Source organism: Aedes aegypti, chromosome 2, assembly GCF_002204515.2.
Source record: "Aedes aegypti strain LVP_AGWG chromosome 2, AaegL5.0 Primary Assembly, whole genome shotgun sequence".
Taxonomy (NCBI): Eukaryota; Metazoa; Arthropoda; class Insecta; order Diptera; family Culicidae; genus Aedes; species Aedes aegypti.
This window is the reverse complement of record NC_035108.1, coordinates 340,882,433-340,908,175: the sequence shown is the minus strand read 5'-3', so window position 1 is coordinate 340,908,175 and position 25,743 is coordinate 340,882,433. Positions and strand designations below refer to the sequence as shown.

Here is a 25,743-nt window from a genome sequence, read left to right as displayed (position 1 = left end):
ATAAGGTTTACATAGAAAATGGGACAAGTAGGTGTAGATGAGCAGTGTAAGCAGGTTGTAATTTATTAATGGTCCCTTTTATACATGGGTTCGATCACCACAAATGAACAAATTCAACAAAATGTTATCATAGAAAAATGTATGAACAAATTTTGATACATGATCTTTAATATGATCATCTTAAGATTTCAGTAATTCCGCTGTTTTATTTTGTATGATGCTGATAAATAACCTTCGCCAATCGTATCATCAATCAAGCGGTTCTGGTGATGGCAAATCACATGACACGATAACTATTACTAATATTCTAAAATATTTCAACAAATGTATATTTTTTCATTCTCCACAAATTATCAACTATTTATTGTAAAATGCATAAATGTTATAATTGTGAATAACACTAAAATATAGGGATTTCTTATGAACAAACGAAAACTATAACATTTTTTATTGGTTTAGTGTAAAAAAATTTCACTATCGGTATTTTACTAGTACTACCGATGAATCTATGACAAAAGGTCGAAAGGACAAAAGGTCGAAGAACAAAAAAGAAGGGACGAAAGGTCGAAAATCTTTTTTCAAAGAAGGAAAAATTTCTCACCAAGCAAATCATTTTCGACCTTTTGTCCTTTCGACTTTTTGTCTTTCGACCTTTTGTCCTTTCGACGTTTTGTCTTTCGACCTTTTGTCCATGAACCCTACCGATTCTGATCGATGTAGTACCGTTGAATCGGTATTCAGCAAAAGTAGTCGGAGCCGGAATCTCTAATTGACCACCTACTTCATAAATGAAACTAACGTTAGAAAAGTTAACGATGAAAAGAGTGTATGATATTTAGTCTGTTTGTCTGTGGTAAACCTGTCTGAACAGATTATTCCGATCTGTTGTTGATTGATGTCATTGTTGATTTGATTGCATAAAATTCGATATAGTGATGCCAGATATTCAAGTTAAGCCAATATAGGGGGTAGTGAATAAGTGTAAATTATATCTGCATGTAAGTAAACATTTTTTCAGACTTTCTTTTGACCGTCAGGATAAAGCAGGCTAAAAACGGCTTTCTCTGCATTTCATAGTATTAGTTTCAAACCATTGGATGAACATGTCTCAGACTGCGGAAATGTGCGCGTCCAAATGATTTTTAGTGTCAAAAAGGTGCAAAATTTTATATAAAACCTTCAATAACTCGAAAAGTATGAGAGATAAAAATATGCTCTTTTGGAGAAAGTTATGCGTTTTTGCAAGTAACAAATAACACTAGAACAATTGAAAATTGTACAAAATCATCCAACCAAGTTATGATGAAAAAAGTGATTTTTAGGGGTGTTCCACAAAAAACTCCACAAATGTACATGAAAATCAAAAATATATGCATACGGTGTCTTCAGCAAAGTTGTTTCTTCTAGTATTACCTACAACTTTTCCGAATAAAGTTTATTTTTAAATTCATAAATACGAAAAATAAAATTTCGTTCTCACTTATAGGTGGATTAATCACCAAACTGACACTTTCATAAAATAGCGATTATTTTATGGAAAAACTTTCCCGAAGACACTATAGTACTAAAATCATGTTTTCAAGGTCAAAACAATTTCGATCACGTTTTTTCAGCGACGGCTACAGTGTGCACTGTACCTTACTTCATTATTTATCAATGGAAATGGAGTAATGCGACATGCACTATATACTAAGGATACAGGTAATACCACAATAGATCTGAAAAAATGGTTGCAGTGGCGCATTCGAACAGAATGAAGGTTAAATATCATAATATTTACCATTATTGTATCATTCATTGCTCCGAGTAGGGCAAAAAGGAAACAATACTGTGGAGGACGATACTTCACTGGCTCCGTTTTAAAGTAGGATTGTTTATATCTCTGCAATCAATCCATTCCTATTAACGATAAGACGTGGGCGTTGTTTTATTCTTAGTCAACTTTAACAACTACTACTGAGACTTTACCAGCTAATATACGAAACGTCAAACACGAAGCAAACGATGTGCGCGCCTCTTGTTGTAAGATGTAAAACATAGGAAATTTGAAATGATCGTTTATAGAGTGCTCGATAAAAAAAAATCGCAATTGTCGCGTATGTTGGTTTGTACCTGGGTGTTCGTCTTTCAAATGCAATTAAATACAACGAATGATTAGCTACATGTTGGATGAGAAAAAATGACAAGAATTTTAAAGACCTAGAGGTGCTAAAAACTCTAATTCTAACAAGAAGGCAACTCGATTGAAATTCATACACACTATGCGATTATTCAGTGTCGGACGAATATGCGATAGAAGAAAGACATTGTCCGAAGTAGGTAATGAAATGATGGTTACCCAGCCAGCAGGTGTACCGAATGGAATGTCAATTGAAATCGGAATTGCCTCGATTTGCTGCAAATATTTTGAAATTCAAATCAGCTACAAATTGGGGACGGATTAAAATTCAAGATGATTTCTCTTTCGCGTTGTTTTGCGTTCTTCGAATTCTTTCTGAGCCTCTGATGATTGTTCTTGCTTGAGCGGCGATGAGTACTCCCATTCTAGAAAATCGACTAACCAGATCAAATTAATTCATTAAAATCCACGTCCGGCGAATGAGAGAGTCTTATCTGCTAGGCAGTAATTATGTGCGCCGTGCTGTTTCTAAACTCGCTCGGAAAGCCCTATTACCTTGTTAGGTGGAGCGATTAAAATGCCAAAATTAGCAATTTGCCGCTCACGGAGCTGGCGGAGCTCTCATTCTCCTTTGCCGGTGCACAAATCGTGCAAATTCCTAATAAGAGTTTAATTGAGAACGATGCGATGAATGGGGACACACTGGGCTGCACCGACCGGACACCATCAGCCGGTTTGCACCGGAGATAAAAATATAATCTCGATATCGAGAACCGTACCCGAGCATGGAGGGAAAGCAGAATGATATTAATTTTAATTGTTTAGATATTTTGCATTTTGATAAAAAATACGATTTCGATTGATTTCGACTAAATGCAGGGCTGTTACAACAGGCGCGAATTTCGCGATTCTCGCGGATTTCGCGATTTTCGCGGATTTGTAGCGGATTTGGCCAGCCAAGCGCGAAAATCGCGGGTGGATAAAATTTTGTCGCGAAAATCGCGGATTTCCCAAATCATGCGGCATAAATTGAGTTATATACATACAGTAGTGATTTCATAATTAGGAAATTTCTATTTGGAACAGAAAATTCAAGACTTCTCCTTGAAAGCTTTAAAGTTCAGTTAGTATAATCACTGATATCAAAAATATTGTTCAAGGAAATATAAAAAGCAGAAATATTTTATTTGTAAATCATTTTCATTTTATTTGGAGTAATTTTTCTCGCGGGTCGCTAGCCAATCAAGAGGTAGTTCCTACCTAAATTCTTAACGTTCAACGCTTCGTCATCGTAATCATCGTCATCATCAAAACATTCAAAGCAGTTTTTCTGCTCAAAATTAAAAAATATTCGATAAAAATGTGTTCACTGTGTTTCGGTTGGAGAATAGAATACAGTGAACACATTTTCCTGTAAATTTTATCAATTTTGAACGAAAAACTGCTTTTGAAAATTCCGAAATCAATGACGGATCCTGCCCCCTTCATGACACTAATCTAAAATTCAACTGATTCTATTGACGGCGATATATAGGTTCTTAACTTTAAGATAAACTGAAAATAGTATATTTTCAGATCCTGTGAATTAGCAGGACATTTCTCTTTCGTTGAAAATCTTAGAAAATGACGCTCATTAAGACCACTCAGAACATTTGGATTGACATTTAAAATATTTGAAATCAGAAATGTGTCAAATCTACTGATCATGAATATACTAAATTAGTTCAGCTTGATTACATAAATGCATGCCTCCAAATTTTGTACGGATAATATGCGGACACTCTGACTGAGTGTTGGCGCTGCTGTCATAGTTGGTTACCCTATGAAATCTTAGGATCAATAGAAAAGTTCCCTTTAACAATTGCTTCGCAGTCAGATTAGGAGTTTTGTCAGTGAAGAATATTGTAAATCTAGAAGATACAAATTACTTGAAGTTAATGGAAAGCAGCACTGAAAATTGTATGTATAATTAATGAAATTTTTGATGTAAATAGAACTAAATAAAATTTCTTGCAGTTTAGTCTGATCACCATAAAACCATTTGACAATCTGCTTTGAAAACCATTGCAACGATTGAAGCACCACCGCAACACCCAAATAACCAACAAACTTATAAGGCCATTGCACAGCTAATATAGGGCATGCCAGCCCTGAAATATTGGCAGGCAGGGCAAATTAAAGTGCTATTTGGTTACTTGGGCACAGCGGTTGAAAAATTAGCACCTGGTGAAATCGCTCAAAATAATAGTAGTTTTGCTTGGTAAATTTTTGTTCAGCAACAATTTTGTAAATATAAATGATCATTTATAAATTTGTAAATTTGGAGAAAACTGTTGAGAACCGATGAGTGAAGAAAATTAAAAAAAAAATCATAATGCAGTTGATATCAAAACTACTATTATTTTGAGCGATTTTGGTGCTTAACTTTTCAACCACACACTTAGAAAAAATCATTGAAATTTACGTCATATGATCCCGCCATATTGAAGCAAGTAAAATGACTTAAACCTAAGTCACAAATGATGTAATTTTCCGTCACAATGGACTGAATATTATTCGAATTACAAAAATTTTCAGTCACATTGGACGTAATTTTACAAGAATGACGTATTTTTAAGAACTAATGCCATCGAATTTATCAAATTATCATTATCAAAATCAAATCGAAATCATTATCAAATGCAGTACTAACACAAATTTTGTGATAATGAAATAGAAGATATTTAGAATTCTCTGTCGAAATTGCATGCGTTTTGCTCATAGGAATTCAAAGTTACAGCATGCCAAAGTTGAGCATTTTGTATGAAAATCGGCTTTCACTACTATTATTCTGAACACAACTGTATGTACATCACATTTACAATACTTTTTAAAATAGTAAGCTGCGCATAATTAAACTGAGTAGTTAACAAATCAATTTTTATAAAATTGTATTGTTTTTTTTTTGAATTTCATTTGTTTTAATGTATAAAAAAGGTTTTGTTAACATTTCATCAAAATTAATTTATAGGTGGATCAGATCTGAACCTGTAGAGTTGGACATTTTGTGTCAAACGTCGAAAGAGTTTTAAATGTATAGTTCAATGTACTGCCATTACTTACCAATATTAATGGAAAAATGTAACAATTTAAAAAAAAATGGTTAAAAATATCAGATTATCACAACAATTTTAAGTCTTTTTACCTCAAATTGATTGAGTATTATTGTTTAACTGTCCTCATCTCATAAATAAACAATATTTTTTACAACATTGTTTTCTGAAACAATATGATGGTGTTTGCCTATCCATGTATTTCGCTCTCGATAACATAATCACTTAAAATATAGTCTTAAGTTAGATGAGATGAAAATTCGAAATTTAAATAGCAATTTAAGGTTTTCTATGCTTCTAATTGACAATGTAAAATTACTGTGTATGTTTTTCATCTTAAAATATGATTAATAACTTTTTTTTGCATCTCCTATTGTATGCAAAGATCATATCGAATTGTGTTAAGTATTGTTGCAAACCGGGCCTCCTCTCTGCTTGTAGGGACACTACCATTTATGAAGTTGCACGATTTTCTACCAAAAATGTATTGAAATGTTGATGACAAATAAATTTCGAGTGATATTTTTGAGTACGATTTTCTCCATAAAAATTTCGCTTTTCGCTTTTTACCTGTTTTCCTGCCTAGTAGCGCAACTGGAGTAATTATCAAATGTATTTCATCATATAACACTACCCTAAATGTTGACAGAAATGCGTATAACAACTTGTCTTGATCAATGGTAGATGCTTTAATATATGGCGAAAATAATCACTTAGTACCATTAAAAACTAGTTTTTGATCAAGCACGTTTAGGCATTTTTTTTTAAAATGAGTAGTAAAGATGTCAATGAAACAGAATTTTTTTTAGGCGCGGATTGGTGTTGCTAGGCGCGGATCGAATTTCTGAAGTCGCGATTTTCGCGGATACGATTTTAAGATTTTTGTAACAGCCCTGTAAATGTTAACATAAACAATATAAACAAACATATGTAATTCTGAGATGTTAGTAATAACATATGACTAGGTCTAAGTTATAACATAATCATAACTGAATGAGATAATTTTTTTTTAATATATTTCATTAACAGTTACTAAAATGACACGCACTCATTTATTAAAAGGACATTAGGTTATGTTAGGTTAAGTTCAGCCTATTGAAGAGTGATCCATTTCTCTTATAAGCAGGTGAATTCAATTCACCTGTAAAATTTATCAACTGACACGGCAAATTGAATGTAATATGTTGTTAACATAATTTAATTTTACCAAATTAGGATGATAATGTTGAATAGATATTTCAAAAAAACATCTAGTTTAAAAATCAAAAACAAATTTAGATAACAACTTGCTGTAAACAGTTTATTATTTCCTGCTCGGGTAGGGTTTCGTGGTCCGGCGGTCTGATAGGGCCGTTGAGGACGACAGACGAAGGGTTGCTTTGCTGACGGACGTCGAAATTAATTAGAGTTGGCTTGAAATCGATTTATAATTGCCGGACCTGATTTAGTTGCAGTCCCCCTTTCGAGATTGACGGCTATGGAGTCGCTGCGGTGTTTTTAGCGCTATATGGAAGATGTATTCGCCTAAGGACATAACGTCTAACACACAGGCCAAAGATGGCAAGCGAGAATTGAAATGTCCGTAAGAATGTTCATCGCAGTGATTGCGACTTCAATTCAAAGTGGGATTTCCCTCGCCGGTACCAGTCATTTAATCTTACCGCTACCTTCGTCTCTCGACTTCGGTGGCGTTTGCTCTTGTCTACCCTTAAGATGTGATGTAAACTGCCATAAAAAATCTCCAACAGCGCAGGAAAAACGTCTGCTCTGAGATAACGACCGGAGTGAATAATGATTTTCCACCACCCATAGTTCAGCATTCTATTGGTAGGGAAGGAAAAACTCTTGTTCTATTGTGACTTTTATGGTGCCGCAAACCATCTACGTCATACAATTTCATTCGCTGAAAAGTTCTTCTTTTTCGCATTATGGTTGTGTGCTACTATAAAAATGTTTAATTTTCTGATATTTGCACATGTTTGTATTTGTTACTTTAATTACGGATTTGCGTAATTAGATAAAAATAAATTAAGGCAATAATTGTTACCAACATATTACATTTCTCGCTATTATATTGAAGTATTTTAAATTTTACAATCAAGCCTTCATGCCAAACACTCGAACTCTTTTTCTATGTCTAGAAGAGCAAGACCAATAGAATAGCCTTCAGATTTGTTGGAACGAATCAAATTTGTTACACGTGTCCATGTCGGAATCCGAACTATTCATTGGCAAAAATTGTTTTTTTTTGTTGATGTGAACCATCATTCTGTTCAAAATGACCTGTTCAAAAAAAAATTACTGATGGAGGAAAGCAAACTGATTGGATGATAGCATTTTCCCTTAGCATTTTTCCATTTGTCAGGAAAATATGCTAATTGAAAACGTTTGTTAAATATATCAACTAAAAATTATGCGATGAATAAGCCTAGGGCTGAAATTCTCAATAATAAAGTAATAAAAAGGCCAGGGTCCAATTGAGAAATTTTAATTTCGAAATTTTTGTTTCTTAATTGTGAAAAACATTTCTTGATTTCTTTCTGCAAATCCTGCCATATAATTTTCATAGCAGGATCAAGCATGAAGAGCACTCATCAAATAGAATTCTGTAGTTGGAATCATTCCGTGAGCGATGTTTTGCATTAAAGTCATCAATGACAAAATGTTTTTACTTATTGCGAGTCAATTTCCGCAAGTCAGTTTGAAGCAAATAAACTTGCTGCTCAAAGCATTGAAAAGGCAAATATGTAGCTGAAAGTATATTTACCAAGCTGTGTTTCAACAGAAACACCCAAAGTTTAAAAAATTTGGTTTCAAATGACGAAAAAAGTTGATGTTTTATAACGCCTATGCATGATGATGGCAACTCCACCATATGCTCCATGCATTCGATCATTACGATAAACAAAAAAAAAGTTAGGATCTCTTTTGAGTTTGAATCCAGGTTTCAAATAGATTACAGAACTACTTAGTTTTTTTTCCAAGACGGTGTCCTAGAGAGATTTCTATCGCTAGATAAATTTTAAATCCTTTAACATAGCTTGAAGGTGCAACGCAATTTGACTACGTTTCTCACTTACTTAAATCTAGTCTAGCCTATATCTTAGTCGGAGCCTAATCTATCAAGCAATTCCCTTCCCTCTGGAACCGCTTGCCCTTCTGACTCAACGTCTTCACGATAAACTGTGATTCATCGCGACGACGACGACGGTCGGCATTTGCAAGGTCACTTTCCAGATTTACGACATAATCCCCTTGATGACGGCCTGCTATCGATCCCATAAATAAAAACAGCCGCTTCATCCTGCGGCTGGCCAGTCAACGTGACTCTTGGTGGATTATGAAATACGTAGTGATTGGGTGAACGCCATCGTCGACGATGAGGACGACGATAACAGTTTCCAAAAGGCTGTCCCTGTAAATTCCGTTTGTACAACAGTTACGCAAGGTCAACCGCGAGACGACGCAACGGAAACCGATTCCATAGAGAATTACAGGGCTGGTACTAGGTCTTTATTTTAATGCAAGTCTCTAAAATGCTATTTTTATAATGGAGTGCTCTAAAATCCCTTTTTTTTAATCAAAATAGTCTCAGAGGACACTATTTTCCTCTTAACTTTGCAATAAAACCTAGTGCATAAATCTAGAGGCTCAAAAGAAACCTTTAAAGACTCTTACAAGATTATTCTCCGGGATTCCACGAGGAAAAACTTCAAGAATTCTTATCAGCCGGTGCAGACAGGCGGCCAACCTCTCCGGGCCCATTTTGATGAGTTCAGCTCCAGTACCATCCTTACCAGCTGCCTTGTTGTTCTTAAGCTGGTTGATGGCATCCTTAACTTCCCTCGATGTGGGAACAGGTTGGTTTCCTTCATCCGCCGTGCTGAAGTAGTCACTTCTTCTGCTGTCCACCATTCAGGTGTTCATCGTAGTGCTGCTTCCACCTTCCAATCACCTAACGTCCGTCCGTCAAGATGCTTCCATCCTTGTTCCTTCACATTTCGGCTCGCGGCACGAAGTTTATTAGGAGCTCCTCCAAGAAATCCTTTAAATTCAACTAGGCATTGCATATTGAGTTCCTGTACATATTTTTCTAGGAAATAAATTTTCTCTACTTTTGCATTAAAACATTTCTCGAGTAACTTTTCACATAATAAATCTTCATGGTTTCTTACAAATTTCATGTATGGTTTCCGTTTAATAAATAAAAAAAATAAAAAATAGCATTTATTCCGATCATTCCTGTACAAATTTCTTACGTGATTGCATGTGTTGTTTTTTAGAAATTATTTCAAGAAGTCCTCCTAGATACATTAAGATATTCAATTGATTACTTTTCCAAAAAATGTCTTATGAATTTATATAAAAAATCCACCATTACTTCCGCATAAGTTAGGACGTTTTCAAGAATTCATCCAGAATTTTTACAGAAACTTCCTTTTGGTCTTTTTTCTAGCATGAAGTCTCTAAAGTTCTTACTTTTAAGACACTCAGTCGCTACCATTCCTGGAATTATCTTGTTATCGAATCGCTGATTTTGTTATCCTTTGATATGGGTAACAGTCAATTCCAAAACTGGCGATGACGAAGGGTGGCGGAGTAGATTTCAGTTGACACCAAGCATCTTGGCTGTTCTGTGGTCATCAATAACAAAAAAGGCCAAGATTGATTCCGTCGAGGATGCGACATTGATGAGAAAAAATGGAAGAGCTCATCTTCATCCATATTTTGACACCCGCCAACGAACACCCAAGCTTTCCAGTAAGCTCTGTGTCACAGAGGGGTGTTAATTGGATAAAAGCATTTTCGGAAGGGGAATATCGCAAGCCGAAATATACTGTAAGCATCACAATGCCGATGGATATGGTTAAGTCAGTGTTGGTGAGTATGTATGCCGACAAAGACTGCATCAAAATATGACAAGGGTCGGAAAATTTTCCCTACTTGCGTGTGTATGCTTATCAAGCTCATGGGGTTAGTGCACAAAACACGTGTTGAAAATTCTGTTAAAGGGATCATGATAGTAATCTAACGGTTAAGCGTACACACTTAAACAGACTTTATGAGTTCGGTAAACGAAATCACCGAAACCGATCTGTAATTCATAAAAATACTGATGTATCGGTAAATGGCCAGCTTTTGACAGTGCGTCATTAACAAACTTACTGAATTTCGGTGAGCTGGGGTAAAAATTTACCGAACATTTTGTAAATGTACGACATTACCGAAGCCTGTAAAATATTACACTGACAATTCGGTAATCAATGAGTTAGACTACCGACAGCTCAGTAATCTGGCTCAATCGAAACGTCAAAACAACACTTTCGGTATTCACCTGTGGAGCTTGATTTTCAATTTTATGTAGCTACTCGCAAAACATTAATTTTGAAGATTTAGTGTGGATGTTGTTTTCATACGGTAAGCTAAATAAAGTGAAATGTTAAGGGCATATTGAGTATACTATATGAAATCTTTTACAGCCCATGTTCACGTCCGTCTGCAGCCTACCCGCTGCTTCTTAGCAGCACTACCTACACCAAGATGTCACGTTACAGCTTCATTTTCTGCATTTGGTCGAAATTGGTAGCACCGGCATGTTCCCAATAATTGCCAAGCCAAGTGATAATAATGTTCTACAAGTTAATTTGATAATAAAGTGTAGTGGAATAATCCTATACGTTTATTACGTTCTTATTCTTGTAAGAAACAACCTTCCTGGAAAATACCACTGGTACTAAGTTACAAATTTTCGGTAAACGATTACCGAATGTTCAGTAATTTTGACAGATTCCATCCCAATCGAAAATTACGGACCGTTCGGTAATCTTTTCATTTGTCGAACCGGTTACCGACCGCTCAGCTGTTGAGATTTCGGTAAATAAATTACCGACTTCGGTGATTTGTTCTAAGTGTGTACCCTATTGTTTATTTATTTATTTATTACAAAATACATTCATCGGATTTAGTATCCTAGTGAACAAGGCTTAAAACTATTTTAAAATTGAAGACTAATGACAAAGATTTATGAAGCTCGCAAATACTCAAGGACTCTGTTTTTGAAAACACCGGACGACAAATTAAAATCAAATAAGTGTTGAACACGAGAAAATTCAGCAATCATTGCTGGTAGAGGAGCGTTGGATCCGTAATTAGTTCTATGCTGAGCCTGACGTAGAAATGTATAACTCCGAAACGGTCTTGACGGGATGTTTACAGGTAGAAGAGAAAGTAGCATTGGGGCATCAACTTCACCTTTCAGTAGTTTTGCAACGAAAAGCGCTTGGTTCGCTCGCCTCCGGTTTTCCAGGGTATCCATGTTAAGGAGTCGACAACGATTAGTGTAGGGAGGCAGGTTCGCAGGATTGTTCCAAGGCATATGTGCGAGTGTGTGTCGTAGGAAACGTTTCTGGATCTTTTCGATTCGTTCGATCCATGTTGATTGATAGGGAGTCCAAATTATGTCGGCTGTCTCAAGTATCGAGCGAACAAGCGAGCAGTATAGTGCTTTCAAGCAGTAGATATCGGTGAATTCACGAGAGATTTTTGCGATAAAACCTAATTGACGATTAGCTTTTTTTTTTAACTTATCTCGTTTATTTGGTAGGCTCGGGCGCCATAGGGCATAACAGAGCCGAAATCATTCAATCTTTTACATTTTTTTTTTTTACATATTATATTTTGTAATTACTTTAAAACTATGTTAGTTTGGGTAACCGAAGTACTCGCGGTTGATTCGAGGTTAGGGATTACATTTGAACAATAGGAAAGGAAAGGATTTCTTAGGGTTTCTGTTGTACTTTTATAGTGATACTTAAACTACTTAGACTACTAGCTTGATAAGGTTCGATGGGACAGGTTGTCCAGAACTGTAACGAAACTAAAAAACGTATTAAACGGGGGAGACAGCGACAAGACGAGGACAATTTGAACGGGAAAACGATAGACAGGGGGACGAACGACAATCAAACTCTGACATCAATACGTTTCAAAAACATATAGATCGCATTCATGTATTCTAAATCAAGGCTCGCCAACACTTCCCTAACAGGTTTCTGTTGTTTTCCTCGGACCCGGAGTGTTTCAGTCAGTTCAGATCTGATGCCACGGTGCTCATCGCATCTCCATACGACATGTTCAATATCCTGGTAAGCCTCGCCGCAAACACAGAGATTGCTTTCCGAGAGCCCAATACGGTAGGTATGCGCGTTTAACGAATAGTGATTGGACATAAGCCGACACATAACACGAATGAAATCACGACTCATGTCCAATCCCTTAAACCATGGATTTTTCGACACCTGTGGAAATATGGAGTGCAGCCATCTACCCATTTCTCCGTCTCTCCATTTCTGTTGCCAGCTGATCAAGGTCTCCTGACGGGCCAATGCAAAAAATTCATCGAAGGTGATTTGACGCTCGTAAACATCACCTTCTATTGCGCCCACCTTAGCCAGAGAGTCCGCTTTCTCATTGCCCGGAATGGAGCAATGAGAAGGGACCCAAGCCAGGGTAATAGTGTATGAGCGATTTGACAAAGCACTCAATGCTTGGCGTATTCCATTCAGGAAGTACGCTGAGTGCTTTACCGGTTTCATTGACCGGACAGCCTCCAGAGAACTTAGACTGTCGGTAAAAATGAAGAAATGCTCGGGTGGAAGAGAACTGATGTACTCTAAGGTGTAATGTATAGCTGCTAGTTCAGCAACATATACAGAACATGGCTTTTGAAGCATGAAGGAGGCGCTATGGGAAATGTTGTAAACACCGAAACCAGTGATATCGTCCATTTTTGATCCATCAGTGAAAAACTGTCGGTCCTCGCTGACATGCCCGAATTTACTTGCAAACATGGGAGGGATAAACTTTGAACGTAAATGATCTGGTATTCCATGGATCTCTTGCTTCATGGACAGATCGAAAACTACAGAGGAACGGTCGAAGTCAGGGAAGTCACCTCGAGTGGTATTAACCGAAGATGGACTGACCTCCAGCGTCATGTACCAGTAGTACACACTCATGAAACGAGTTTGAGGGTTATGTTCAAGCAGCTTTTCGTAGTTTTCAATAACCAATGGATTGAGAACCTCACAACGGATGAGGAACCTGAGTGTTAACTCCGCGAAACGATCTGTCAGGGGCTGTACTCCTGCAAGTACCTCTAAACTCATTGTGTGAGTCGAGTTCATGCAGCCTAGCGCGATGCGAAGACAGCGGTACTGAATCCGCTGTATCTTCAGCATATGTGTTTTCGCCGCGGATTGAAAGCAAAAGCTACCGTACTCTAAGACCGACAAGATGGTTGTTTGGTACAGCTTGATCAGATCTTCCGGATGGGCTCCCCACCATGTTCCGGTTATAGTTCGCATGAAGTTGATTCTTTTTTGGCATTTCTGTGTCAGATACACAATGTGCTTCCCCCAGGTGCATTTGGAGTCGAACCAGACCCCGAGATATTTAGAAGACATGCTATGAGAGATTGTCTTACCCATGAGTGTAAGTGGAAACTTAGCAGGTTTGTGTTTTTTAGAAAAGACAACCATCTCAGTTTTCTCCGGAGAGAATTCGATACCCAGCTTTAAGGCCCAAGTAGACAAATTGTCTAGAGTATCCTGTAAAGGTCCTTGCAGCTCGGCTGCGGTTGGTCCTGTGACAGAAACAACACAGTCGTCTGCAAGCTGTCTTAACGAACAATTTTCCATGAGACAACCATCGATGTCCCTCACGTAAAAATTATAAAGCAGGGGACTCAGACATGAGCCCTGGGGGAGACCCATGTAGCTTATTCGTGAAACTGTCAAGTCGCCATGAGCAAAACTCATATGCTTCTCTGACAACAAATTGTACACAAAATTATTCAAAATTGATGAAAGGCCACTTGCGTGGAGTTTGTCTGAAAGGACATCAACACAAACTGAGTCAAAAGCACCCTTAATATCCAAAAATACTGAACCCATCTGCTCTTTTTGAGCAAAGGCAAGCTGAATTTCTGAAGAAAGTAGCGCAAGACAGTCGTTCGTTCCTTTGCCTCTGCGAAAACCAAACTGCGTATCTGACAGCAAGCCACTCGATTCAACCCATTTATCCAGTCGAAAGAGAATCATCTTCTCTAACAACTTGCGAAGACATGACAACATTGCGATTGGACGGTACGAATTATGATCCGACGCTGGTTTCCCAGGTTTTTGGATAGCTATCACCCTCACCTGCCTCCAATCATCCGGAATAATGTTACACTCCAGAAACTGATTAAACAAGTTCAATAAGCGCCTCTTCGCGACGTCAGGGAGGTTCTTAAGCAAATTGAACTTTATTCGATCCATTCCTGGAGCGGAATTATTACATGAAAGGAGGGCAAGTGAGAATTCAACCATCGAAAACGGTCTATCCATGACATCCCTATCATCTGGAGGGGCTCGACGAACGCGATCTACTGGAACTGAATCCGGACAAACTTTCTTGGCGAAATCGATAATCCACCGCGGACTGCTCTCTCGATCTTCATTAATCGACGACGCGTTACGCATTCTTTTTCCGACGGTCCAAAGCGTTCTTAACGAGGTCTCGCGTGATAATCCTTCCACGAAATGGCGCCAATAACCACTTTTCTTCGCTTTGACCAAGTTTTTAAACTTACGTTCAAGGGAAGAATAGTGCTCATAGTTGTGAATTGTACCACGTTTCCGGAAAATTTTAAACGCGGCGGATTTCTCGCGATAGAGTTCCGTACATTCGTCATCCCACCACGGATTGGGAGGTTTTTTACGAATCGACGGACCTAGCACAGGACGACGTTGTGCTTGAAGCGCGCTGTTGAGAATCAACTCGGATAAAAATCGATACTCTTCCAACGGAGGAAGAACTTGTACCGCATGTTCTCCATCAATGATTGTTTCAGCGTACTTTCCCCAGTCAATGTGTTTCGTGAGGTCGTATGCAAGATCAATGGATGAAGGCTGATGTGTTCCATTAGTAATTGACACTACGATCGGCAAGTGATCACTACCATGGGGATCCTGGATTACCCTCCATGAACAATCCAGTGATAGTGAGCTCGAACATATGGAGAGGTCTAAACGGCTATCCCTTGAACTTCCATCTTGCGCTGGAGGTGCAACTCGCGTAACTTCCCCAGTGTTTAGAATTGTCATATTGAAGTCGTCACAAAGGTCATATATCAACGTTGATCGGTGGTCGTCATACAGTTCCCCCCAGCCTGTTCCGTGGGAGTTGAAGTCCCCCATGAGCAACCGTGGCTCAGGCATAACTGAGCAGATGTGAGAAAGATCTCTGCGAGAGATCGCAGTTCTCGGCGGAAGATATATGGAGGCGACACTGAGGCTTTTGCCTCGGATAGTCACCTGACATGCAACGACTTCAATGCCTGTCATCGGTGGCAGATCGACTCGGTAGAACGAGTGATGCTTTTTGATCCCTAAAAGCACCCCTCCATACGAGTCGGGACGATCCAGGCGAATAATATTAAAATCATGGAAAGGAAGGGTCGCATCAGGTGTTAGCCATGTTTCTGACAACGCAAAAACATCGCACTGCAAATTACTAACTAAAAATTTAAAACTATCTAATTTAGGCATAATACTACGACAGTTCCAGTGTAGAACAGAAATCACATCTTCGACCTCGGTGGATAAATTATCCATCAAAAGATATGATCGTTGCAAGGAGGGGCATTGTTGAAGCAAGTTGCTTCAAAAGAGGAGTCACACAAGGAAGAAGACCGTTAACAATGTTCTTCACTAGGTCGGAAGCATTGAAGAAATTGAGGATGATATCCACGATGCCAGAGAGCGTGAACATTGCAGCACCCTGAGATTGCTCCTGATGCTCCATATGTGGGCTTTCTGGCTGAGAAGTCTGAAAAGTTGGGACATCTGGGATTTTTGATGTGCCCGGTAGCGATGGAAAGTCTCTTTCCTCTTGGAGTTTGTATCCAGGAGGTGAATACTTGGAGACTTTCTCGGCAGGCTTAGAATTTTTCATGGTTGGTGGGTGGTCACTGCTAGACAGATTACGAGGCTTTTTTGTGGGTCTCTGGAGCCTCACACGCTTCCTCGTTGTACCCTTGAAAACGAAGGGAACCCCTTCACCAACCTCAGAGTCAGAGCCCTGATCATCAAGAGGCAGAGAAGAGTAGATGTTCCGAGAATCAGCAGACGGAGCAGCCTTTTTTAGTATCTCAGCGAAGCTTCGCCGAGAGCGCTGCACTAAAGACCGTCGCTGATGTTGCTGCCGGCGTACGTACGTCGGGCAGTTTTCGAGAGCATGTGGAGGCCCTTCATTGCAATAAACGCATTTTGGAGGCGCACTGCAGGCACCATCCACATGTCTCTCCCCGCAAGAAGCACAGCGGGGTTTATTGCAGCAATACTGGGCAGTGTGGCCCAGCTGCTTACAATTGGTGCAATTCATTACCTTCGGTACGTACAACCGAACAGGTAGTCGAAGTTTGCCGATTACGACGAAATCCGGCAAAGCAGATCCGGAGAAGGTCACACAGAAGGAGTCTGAATTAGAATACACCTTCTTCTCTCCCACCAGAGACACCGAGTGTAATTGCTTGCACTCCAGTATTGGGACTGCCGGAAGAGAAGGGTTTTTGAAACGACCACAACCCTGCATCAACTCTTCGCAGGTCATACTTCCTTCGGTGACAACTCCCGCGATCTCGACCCGATGGCTTGGCAGATAAACATGGTACTCTCGTGTAAAGAGCTCATAGGCCACAATCTCATTGGCCTGTTTACGGTCACTGACGGTGACGCGAAGCTTACCGGTACCTACTGTGTCAATGGAGACAACGGTAGAAAACCGCTTAGTCAGATCCTTACTGATCTGACTAGTATTCAACCGTTTGCCTTTGGGTCGGAAAAAAACAACATACGGCCCGCTAGAGTCGGGCGGGTAGGCCTTGAGGCGGGGGCACGTTGGAGATGGTACATTACTGGTGTCCATTTGAACGATTAGCTTTATCAATCACCATACATGTTGATTGAAGGAGAGATTACTGTCTAACATCACCCCTAGGTCCCGAACTAAGGTAGTCCTATTCAGGATACAGCCTGCCAGTTTGTAGTTGAAATTGATTGGACTCGATTTCCTATGAAATGAAATCACGAAGCATTTCGAAACGCTTACAGACATCTTGTTTCGTTCACACCAATCGTAAAAATGGCTTAGCATGTTTTGAAGTCTAACACAATCGTCCAGATTGCGTATCACTAAGAATATTTTAAGGTCATCTGCGTACAGGATACGGCATCCACGTGGAAGAACATTGGTGACTTCGTTGAAAAAAACGGAGAACAACAAAGGCCCAAGGTTACTGCCTTGGGGAACTCCAGAAGTACTTTCAAAATAACTCGAGCAACTAGCACCGATTCTGATTTTCAATAACTTCGTAACCATTTGATAAATCCAACAGATGCTCCAATTTTTTCTTTTTTTTTTAGAAGAATATCATGGTCGATTCGGTCGAAAGCAGCGGTTAAATCAATGTAGATAGCGTCCACCTGATATCCGTTCTCCATGTTCGTGATACATGTGTTAGAGAAGTCGGCTAGATTCGGTGAAACCGATCTCCCAGGGAAGAATCCATGCTGGTCCGTGGAGATGAAATTTTTCAATTCGAAGTGTAGATATTCGTTAACGATAATTTCGAATAGCTTGTATCCAGCACTGAGAGAGGTGATTCCTCTATAATCACTGATATCGCGTTTAGATCCTTTTTTGAAAACTGGGAACATGAATGATTCTTTCCATATACTTGGGAAGCTACCCTGCGCCAGAGAAAGGTTGAATATGTGTCGAAGAGGTGCTAAGAGTGAGTTGATACACTTCTTGTAAACGATGGCAGGAATTCCGTCAGGACCAGGTGAATGAGAGTTTTTCAGTTTGCTTACTGCCCGCAGGATCATGGAGTCGGTTACGTCAAAAATGTCTATGTCAGCAACGTGGGGGAGACATCGCAAGTGGCGCGTTCTATGTCAGAGGAGGTGCATAGATTATTATTGAAGACACTCGAAAAACACTCAGCGAATAAGCACATTTTCCTGAGGGGTCGCTGCATTCCCTTTCTCTAAATGACATAGTTAAGGGCAGTCCGGTTTCCTTACGTTTACTGTTCACAAAACCCCAGAATGATTTCGGATTACGTCGAAGTTGATTTTGGGTACGAACAACATAAGCTCGATAGCATGAATCATTCATCGACATGTAGGCTCGGCTAGCGCATTGAAATTGGGTCTTGAAAGCAGGAGCACGATTTTTACGAAAACGACGTAGTGCTGCATTCTTTCTTCGTTTTAGTGTTCGCAGCTCGTGGGTTTCCCATGGAGGGTATCGCTGTGATTTACTTCTTGGAACATGCGTAACAAGCCAATCGTTCAAAATACCAATAAAATTGCGAGTGGCAGTGTCGACATCTGTACAGAGGCTCACAAACGCCCAATTTATGTTGTCGAGGAAGGTCAGTAAAGAATCGAAGTTTATCTTCTTGAAATCTAAACGATGTTCCGTTTCATGCGCACAGATTTCTTCAGTCACAGCCAAAAGTACCATTTTCAAGGGTGGATGGTGCAAGTCGATAGCTATTAATCTATCACTCGCTTCAGTAACAGCTACCAGCTCAGAACTGGAGAACACAAGGTCCAAAATGCGCCCATTTTTGTTGCTGACCAAATTCAATTGGTGAAGATTATGGAACGCCATACCATCAATAATGGCATTGCATGAAGCATTCAGGGTAGAACGTGCGTAGTCCAGGACAATGCTTCCATGATTTTTTTTTTGTCGGTAGCGATAGGGGTAGTACTGGCACTCTTAATCTGCCCTAAGCTCCTTCCCAGCATTTGCTTTTATAAGCCTCTATTGCGTTCATCACACAGACGTTCCTAAGCAATGTTGCTCAAATGGTCACTGTGTACCCTAGCAGCAATCAGTCCTTACCGTAGTTTTGCAGTCTAGTACTTTAGACTACTATCAAACTGTGATAAGGTCTGAAATGCTACTAGAGTGGTTAAAGTGAAGAACGAAACAGTTTTATTAAAAGGTCCTCATTCCCCATTTCATTTCATCACTCACTATCGTCACTTTTATTTTCGACACTATCACGTATTTCACCGATTATCACTAATCAACTTTCATAATACACTTCAGATATACTTTCCATTATATCACTTTTTACATCACACCATTTTCATATAAATTCATTGTTGTTAGCATTTACCATCTGTTAGCATTACTAAGTAATTATAAGATATTCAATTTAAATGTTTCATCATTTTTGTTGCTGTAGAGTCATTACTATTCAAACTACAATTTAGCACTATCAACAAAGTTACAGTAAAACAAAATCACTTCGATCCATTTTGCTGCACTCGCTGTCATTATTAACACTTTTGTCATGCATGTTTGAAGAACTAGGCAATAATGTTTATATTCAGAGAAATGATTGCAAAATGTATTATGGCCTTTATTAAATTAGTGGAGTTCACATCATTATACATCATCATTATTATATTTCTAACAAAACTATCAGAATCACTTCCAATTTCATTTTCAAATTTTCATCACCATAGACTTTATTATAAACACACCATTAGCACCAACACAATCACTAAATTTAATAACAACAAGTGTTACGCGCAGTTCCACCAAACACCCATTCTTATTAGGGTTCCTAGTACCGACCCCTTTTGATGAGTACCGGTTCCACGGTACTGTAACTCTCAGTACCGGTAGTACCGGTAAAATACCGGTACTGGAAGATTTTCTTTGCATTCAATATAAATCATTCAAGATTGGACAAAATTAAATCATCTTTTTCACATTCACCTATAAGCCCAAGTTTGCTAAAGCTTGTTCTTCATTTTTATAAATGAGTTAACCGTTCTAACTTTATAACTCATGAAACAATCAAAAATAGGCGTAGACATTCAAGTTTGGTCTGACGTGGTGGGTCACATTAATTCATATATGTTCTTTAACCATCCATAGTTGACCATTTTACAGGAAATTAGAAAAAGTTGCAGATGCATTGTGTAATATTCAATATAGTGCGGAAAATCGTTCAAAATGAATAGTTTATTGACTATTTTCATGTTAACACCTTGCTTATCATTCATAAAGAAGGATTTAAAAATGCAAAGCTTGTTGAAAGGTCAATGTTTAACTGCCATACTTGTGTATTTATATAACTAAACTTTCAGACACGGAGATATTTCTTTCCTAGCCCATCTGGATGCATCTCGAATTGTTGCCCATGCATCCTGAAGTGTCAACATTTTTTTCGTTTTGAACAGATTCGCAATTCACTAATTATTCCAACAATTTATATCAACCTTTGTATCATAATTGAAGCACCTTTAAATGCTTCAATATCCTGATATTGTTTGTACCTAGTTGTCTAGAAAGCTTGATATTCACCATTAGAAACTTCATTTGTATTGGGCAATTGATAATTCGATAATCCTGTTGATAACCATAGGATCTGCTGAATCATTTCCGTTCAATAATTTAAGTTTTAATTTAGATGTTCAAAAAAATTGTTTTAACAAGATGCAAACAATGAGCGTGCCTCTAACGTTTTATGTACGGAGATAAACCGTCCTTAGTGCTGGAAAGATTATAATTCGAATAGGCCTGTATGTGAATGTTCCTTGATCGACCTGAGAAATTCACCATCAACAAACTTTTCCAAACTTACGTACCATTTATTGTGAAGGAATTTGTTGATTCAAACGGTTATTAGATTTTTCATCAGTACCGAAAATACCGGTACTCAGTGCTCTCCGGTACCGGTATTTCGGTACCAAAAAATGGTCGGTAGTACCGGTACTTTCGGTCCGTTAAGTTTATTTTCATGCACATATTCGGAGCATCAAAATAAACTGAAATGTCAACGATCAATCTCTAGATGAATTTGATTAATTTGTATTATATGCCTAAGTTTACTACACTGCATTGAAATTTAAATATTTTTATATATGTAAGAAGCGGACGATAATATTTGCGACAATACTTTTAGTATCTAAGCGCGTCTTACTGCCGATATTTGGTCGACATACCGAACAGCGTGCAATTCACGAATTCTAGTTGATATCAACCCCAAATCGTGTTTAAGGAATTTTTATCCTAAATATATTAGCTTTTTGATAAATTGAACACTAATATTACGACAAAAATTGTTTATGCGGAGTAGAATGCACTCCTTTTTGAGAAAATATGTCGCACAACATTTATGACCCAACGATTTTCCCCATTAACAAACATCTCTTTCAGTAACCTTTGTGGAGATTCAGAGGTAAACACGGTCTCTAAATAGCAAAGGTTACACACTAATATTTCTTCCTCCAATTCCACCTGACTGCAAGGATGTGGCCGGCGCCGTTATTGACGCTGTATAAATAGAGGCATTGAATTATGCACACTAAGGAAGGTTTTGGCCAATCCCAGCCGAACTTCTAGTTGATTCTTTGTGCATCTTCATTAAGTTCGATCAATCACGGAGTAGCAACCATAGATATGTGTAGTCAGTCTAAGCTAAGCTAAAAATTTATTCCAGAATTTTTGGATAAATTCGGTAAGTTTTTAGAAGGAAATCCTACAAGAGGTATTCAACGATTTCCTACGCTGATTTTTTAGTTATTCATCCAGTAATTCTCATGTGAAATCCTTCATAAGTGCATTGCATTGCTCAAAAATTCCACCATGGATTATTCTAGGAAATCTGAAAATTAGAAATTGGAAGAACAATTCTCGAGTGTTTTCTCAAGTAAAATCTTTACGAATTCTTCTAAATTTGTTTGAAATTTCACACCAGCAAATACTACACCAGTTAGTCCGATATTCCTCAAACAAATTTCTTCAAGAATTTCGTTTGATGTTTTTTCAAGGAATTCCTATTGAAATGTCAAAGGATATTTATCCAGAAATTCGAATGATTATTTTTCAATGAGAGTCTTAGCAATTTATCTAAAATATCCTCCAAGAATTCTTCATAAGTGAGTTTTTTTTTCAGGTTCATCAGGATTTTATACATAAGTATCAAGATTAGTTTTTAAGTACCCCCCGAAATGTTTAAGGAATTTATCCAAAAATCAAAAAAGTCTTTACAATTTCTTGGAGACATTCCTGAAAAATGAATTCTGAATCAATCCTATGAATACTTTTTTGAGAAATTTCTCAAATAATTTCTGGGAGACTTCCTGAAGGAGTTTTACAAAGAATCTGTAAAGTAATTTCTTCATTTAGCTATCCTTAGAAAATTACAAAAAGTCTGTTGCACTTAATATTTGGCCGCTTGTTTTTAATTACTGTGGGTGGTACCTCTAGTTGTCAGCGAGAAACTTATCACAGCCTTTTAATTCCGAACAATGGTGTATCCAGTGGTGAAATTTCATGAAGGATTCATACATATTAGCAAAAGTTATCGAAGTTGTAACGCGAAAGCCGAAAACGAATTCTGCACAATTACATTGAAAACTTCACATTGAAAACTTCAGATGATCGCGAAAATTCTTAAAATTTCATATTTTACCGTGTGTAGAACGTAATGTGGATGTACCGGGTTAGCTCAAATATTTTTTGCAGATAAATTTACATGCAAGTTGATAATTTGCGAGCTATCTGCGATTATGTAATAAAAAATACTACTTTTTTATCACTAAGACCACAAAATCATCAAGTTTACTAAGAAAAGTGTCTTCAGAATAGTTTTTTTTTTATAAATTCAATTGAAAAAATGTTCTGTTAGATTCTAATCCGGCTTATCCTGCTGCCACTACAGACCTGACGTCATTAAATGGTATGGTATGGTATTTCTATGGTGTTAGTAAAATAATGTTGATTTTAGTGAAAAAGTATCAGTCCATCAAATTGTCCATATGGTCGGTGTTCAGACAGAGATGGTCGGGTTTCACATTTTTCAAACCCGAACCCGACCCGTACCCGACCCAAACCCGAGATAACAATTGAAAGGCAATCCCGGAACCCGAACATATTTCTCTCCTTATACCCGAAGAACCCGAATTAACCAGAGTTTGACAAGATGTTAAATTCATCGTTTCTGATGCATAGGAATGTTTTCAGGCTGTTACTCTGTTCTCAATTCTCACCAAACCAGACTTTTTTCAAGCTATCAAACACGACCCGAACCCGGAAAATTTCATATTTTCAAACCCGAACCCGTCGGTTTCTTCTTATATTTTTCCTCTAAACCTTAACATGATTTTCTTGATAAATTTGTGAAACAGTATTTGGAGTAATTCCTGGTGGACCCTCTAGAGTGTTTTCTGTGTTCAACTTGAAAAACATACAGGTTTTATTCTTGAAAAAATCTTGAACGATAGGCAGCCTACCTTGAGTTCCTGAAGTAATCTTCAGAGCAATACCGGAAGAAAACTTTGGACGAATACGTGATTTAGTTTCTGATGAACTTGCTGAAAAATATTTTTTAAAAAATACATACAGAAAAATGAGCAGTTTCATAGACGCATTTATGGCTCGATTCTCTGAATAATCCCGATTGGATTATTTCTGTTTTCTTGATTCCTACATGGTCTCTTTATCATGACTGTTTTCTCTATGGTCAATTTTGGATCTTATTTGGTCACTTTTTGGTCTCTTTTTTCAAACATGAGTTTCCCTAATGTTCCTATTTTTGGGACACTCAGTAGTTAGAATCCTTGTACACCCTTCTTCCAAGGGTTCTTCAGGAATCTCTAGGAAAAAAAAGTTGTTCAGGGTTTTTTTTGTAGAGATTACTTCAGGCATATATTCAGGAACTCCTTCAGGATTTCCTCTAGACGTTCCTGTAGCATTTTGATGTAAACTCGCGGATGAAACATCACTCGAGTACAGTTTTTAAGATTGCTAACTAAACTGTTTCCTCTCATACTCATTATTGAAAAAAAAACTAATTCTTCTCCATTTCTCCCGTTTTCTTTTCAGCCCACACCATGCTTTTCGAGGATCTCACATAAGTGCACCGATCGAAGGAAAATGCATGCATTCCGAGTACGCCCTGGGGTACTAGTGTCCCCATAGACTGGAGTGTAACAATCGTCAACTTGGAACCAAACGAACAAACGAAGCCGAAGCCGACCAATCCGACAACAACGATCCTGTTTGAGATTAGATTTCACCGCGAGGGAAAGAAAATCAGTAAATCGTAAACATAGAGCAACGCATAAGTATAAGCAAAGAAAAAAAAAAGTTTACCAGTGAGATTCCAAATAGTTTAGTAGTGCGCCGCGCCGCGTAAGATAAGCGTCAAAACACCCAAGAGCTCAAGTCCTAGTCTAGTCAGTTGTTTGTGTGGTGATCTATATTTTTTTTCGTAAGTAAATCGCTGTGATATCCACGACAGAAATCCATACTCCAAATCAGCTGCTCTCTATCTATCAGCAGTTCCCCATTTCTGGAAGTAATTCCCCAACGTTTGGCTCTCGCGCATCAACGGCCACGTTCTCCTTGAGGTTGTGTTGGTGTGAATCTATATCTAGAGCTTCAGAGAAGCCTGGTGGCCGCCCTGTTTGAGTTTTCCGGCGTTCGAAACTGTCAAGTGTTTATACCTGGCTCGCATGTTCCATCCAATCTCCGAGCTCCACTGAAGGAACCGAGCTGAGCTGTGCTGAGCTGAGAGGAAGTGAAACAATCCGGCGAGTATCAGCATTTTTTGGCTGTTTACCGATAGAAGCGAATGCAAACTGGACGCGCACGGTTCGATATATTGCCGATGAAATAGAAGAAAAATAATCATCATCGAGCAACAGATAGTGAGACGACGAGCAAGGCAAAACAGAAGAGCGATTTGGTTGGTTATCAGGCCCCGTTTCGGTGCTCTGGTTTCATATTTGGTGTTGTTTCAAAATCGATTTGTGAGATCAAGTGTGGTTCCCCCAAAGGGATAAAAGTTGATCAAGTTCGAATCAATCGTGGTGTAATCGCAACCGAAACTCCTACGACCCGTTTACCGTTCAGTATCCCACAGTGTACCTCGTGACGCGCGAGGGCAACGGAAAGTATTATAGGAAGGAACCCGAAGTGCAATTTAACGACTCGGTGCGAAACGAAGCCAAGCGAATCCCAATCCATCATGCCGGTGAATGCCATCGGAACCGATCAGCTGAGCGGTATCGAGGAAGAATCGGACATTTATGAAGCGTTCGCACCACACGTGGACACAGCCAACATCTCGGTGTTGACCGACACCCCTCCAGGTAGGTTGTTTTTAATTTTCTTCGCTGCCTTTTTGCGCGATTCAGTCACGACCAAGAATTTTGAAAACAGATGGGTCATGTGTTGTGGCGGCTATTCGCGTTTACGCCGCCCCAGTCAGTGTCCGCGAGTGTACATCTTGTTGTGGTGGCTCGGTTGTAACAGCTGAGACTGATAACGGCGCTTGCCGTTCTATTTATGTCAGGGGACTTCTCAAGAGGCGGGAATGGTCTATGTCAGTGATTCCCAACTGGTGGCCCGCGGGTCATCTGGGGGCGTGACAACTTCTCAGTATTC

The 25,743-nt window shown here is 38.6% G+C and overlaps 1 protein-coding gene across 3 annotated transcripts in view; it reads left to right on the top strand.

The window, feature by feature from the left end:
• LOC5573096 (TBC1 domain family member 24) overlaps positions 1 to 25,743 on the top strand; it is a 207,353-nt gene that overhangs the window by 43,820 nt on the left and 137,790 nt on the right. Inside the window, exons 2-3 of one of the 3 annotated variants that reach the window (XM_021846097.1) lie at positions 24,178 to 24,565; positions 24,637 to 25,448. In XM_021846097.1, coding sequence (XP_021701789.1) covers positions 25,325 to 25,448 — 124 coding nt within the window. In that variant the 5' untranslated portion in view covers positions 24,178 to 24,565; positions 24,637 to 25,324. Of the gene's footprint in view, positions 1 to 24,177; positions 25,449 to 25,743 lie in introns of all 3 variants that reach the window. The other 2 variants (XM_021846098.1, XM_021846096.1) reach the window with 2 other exon arrangements.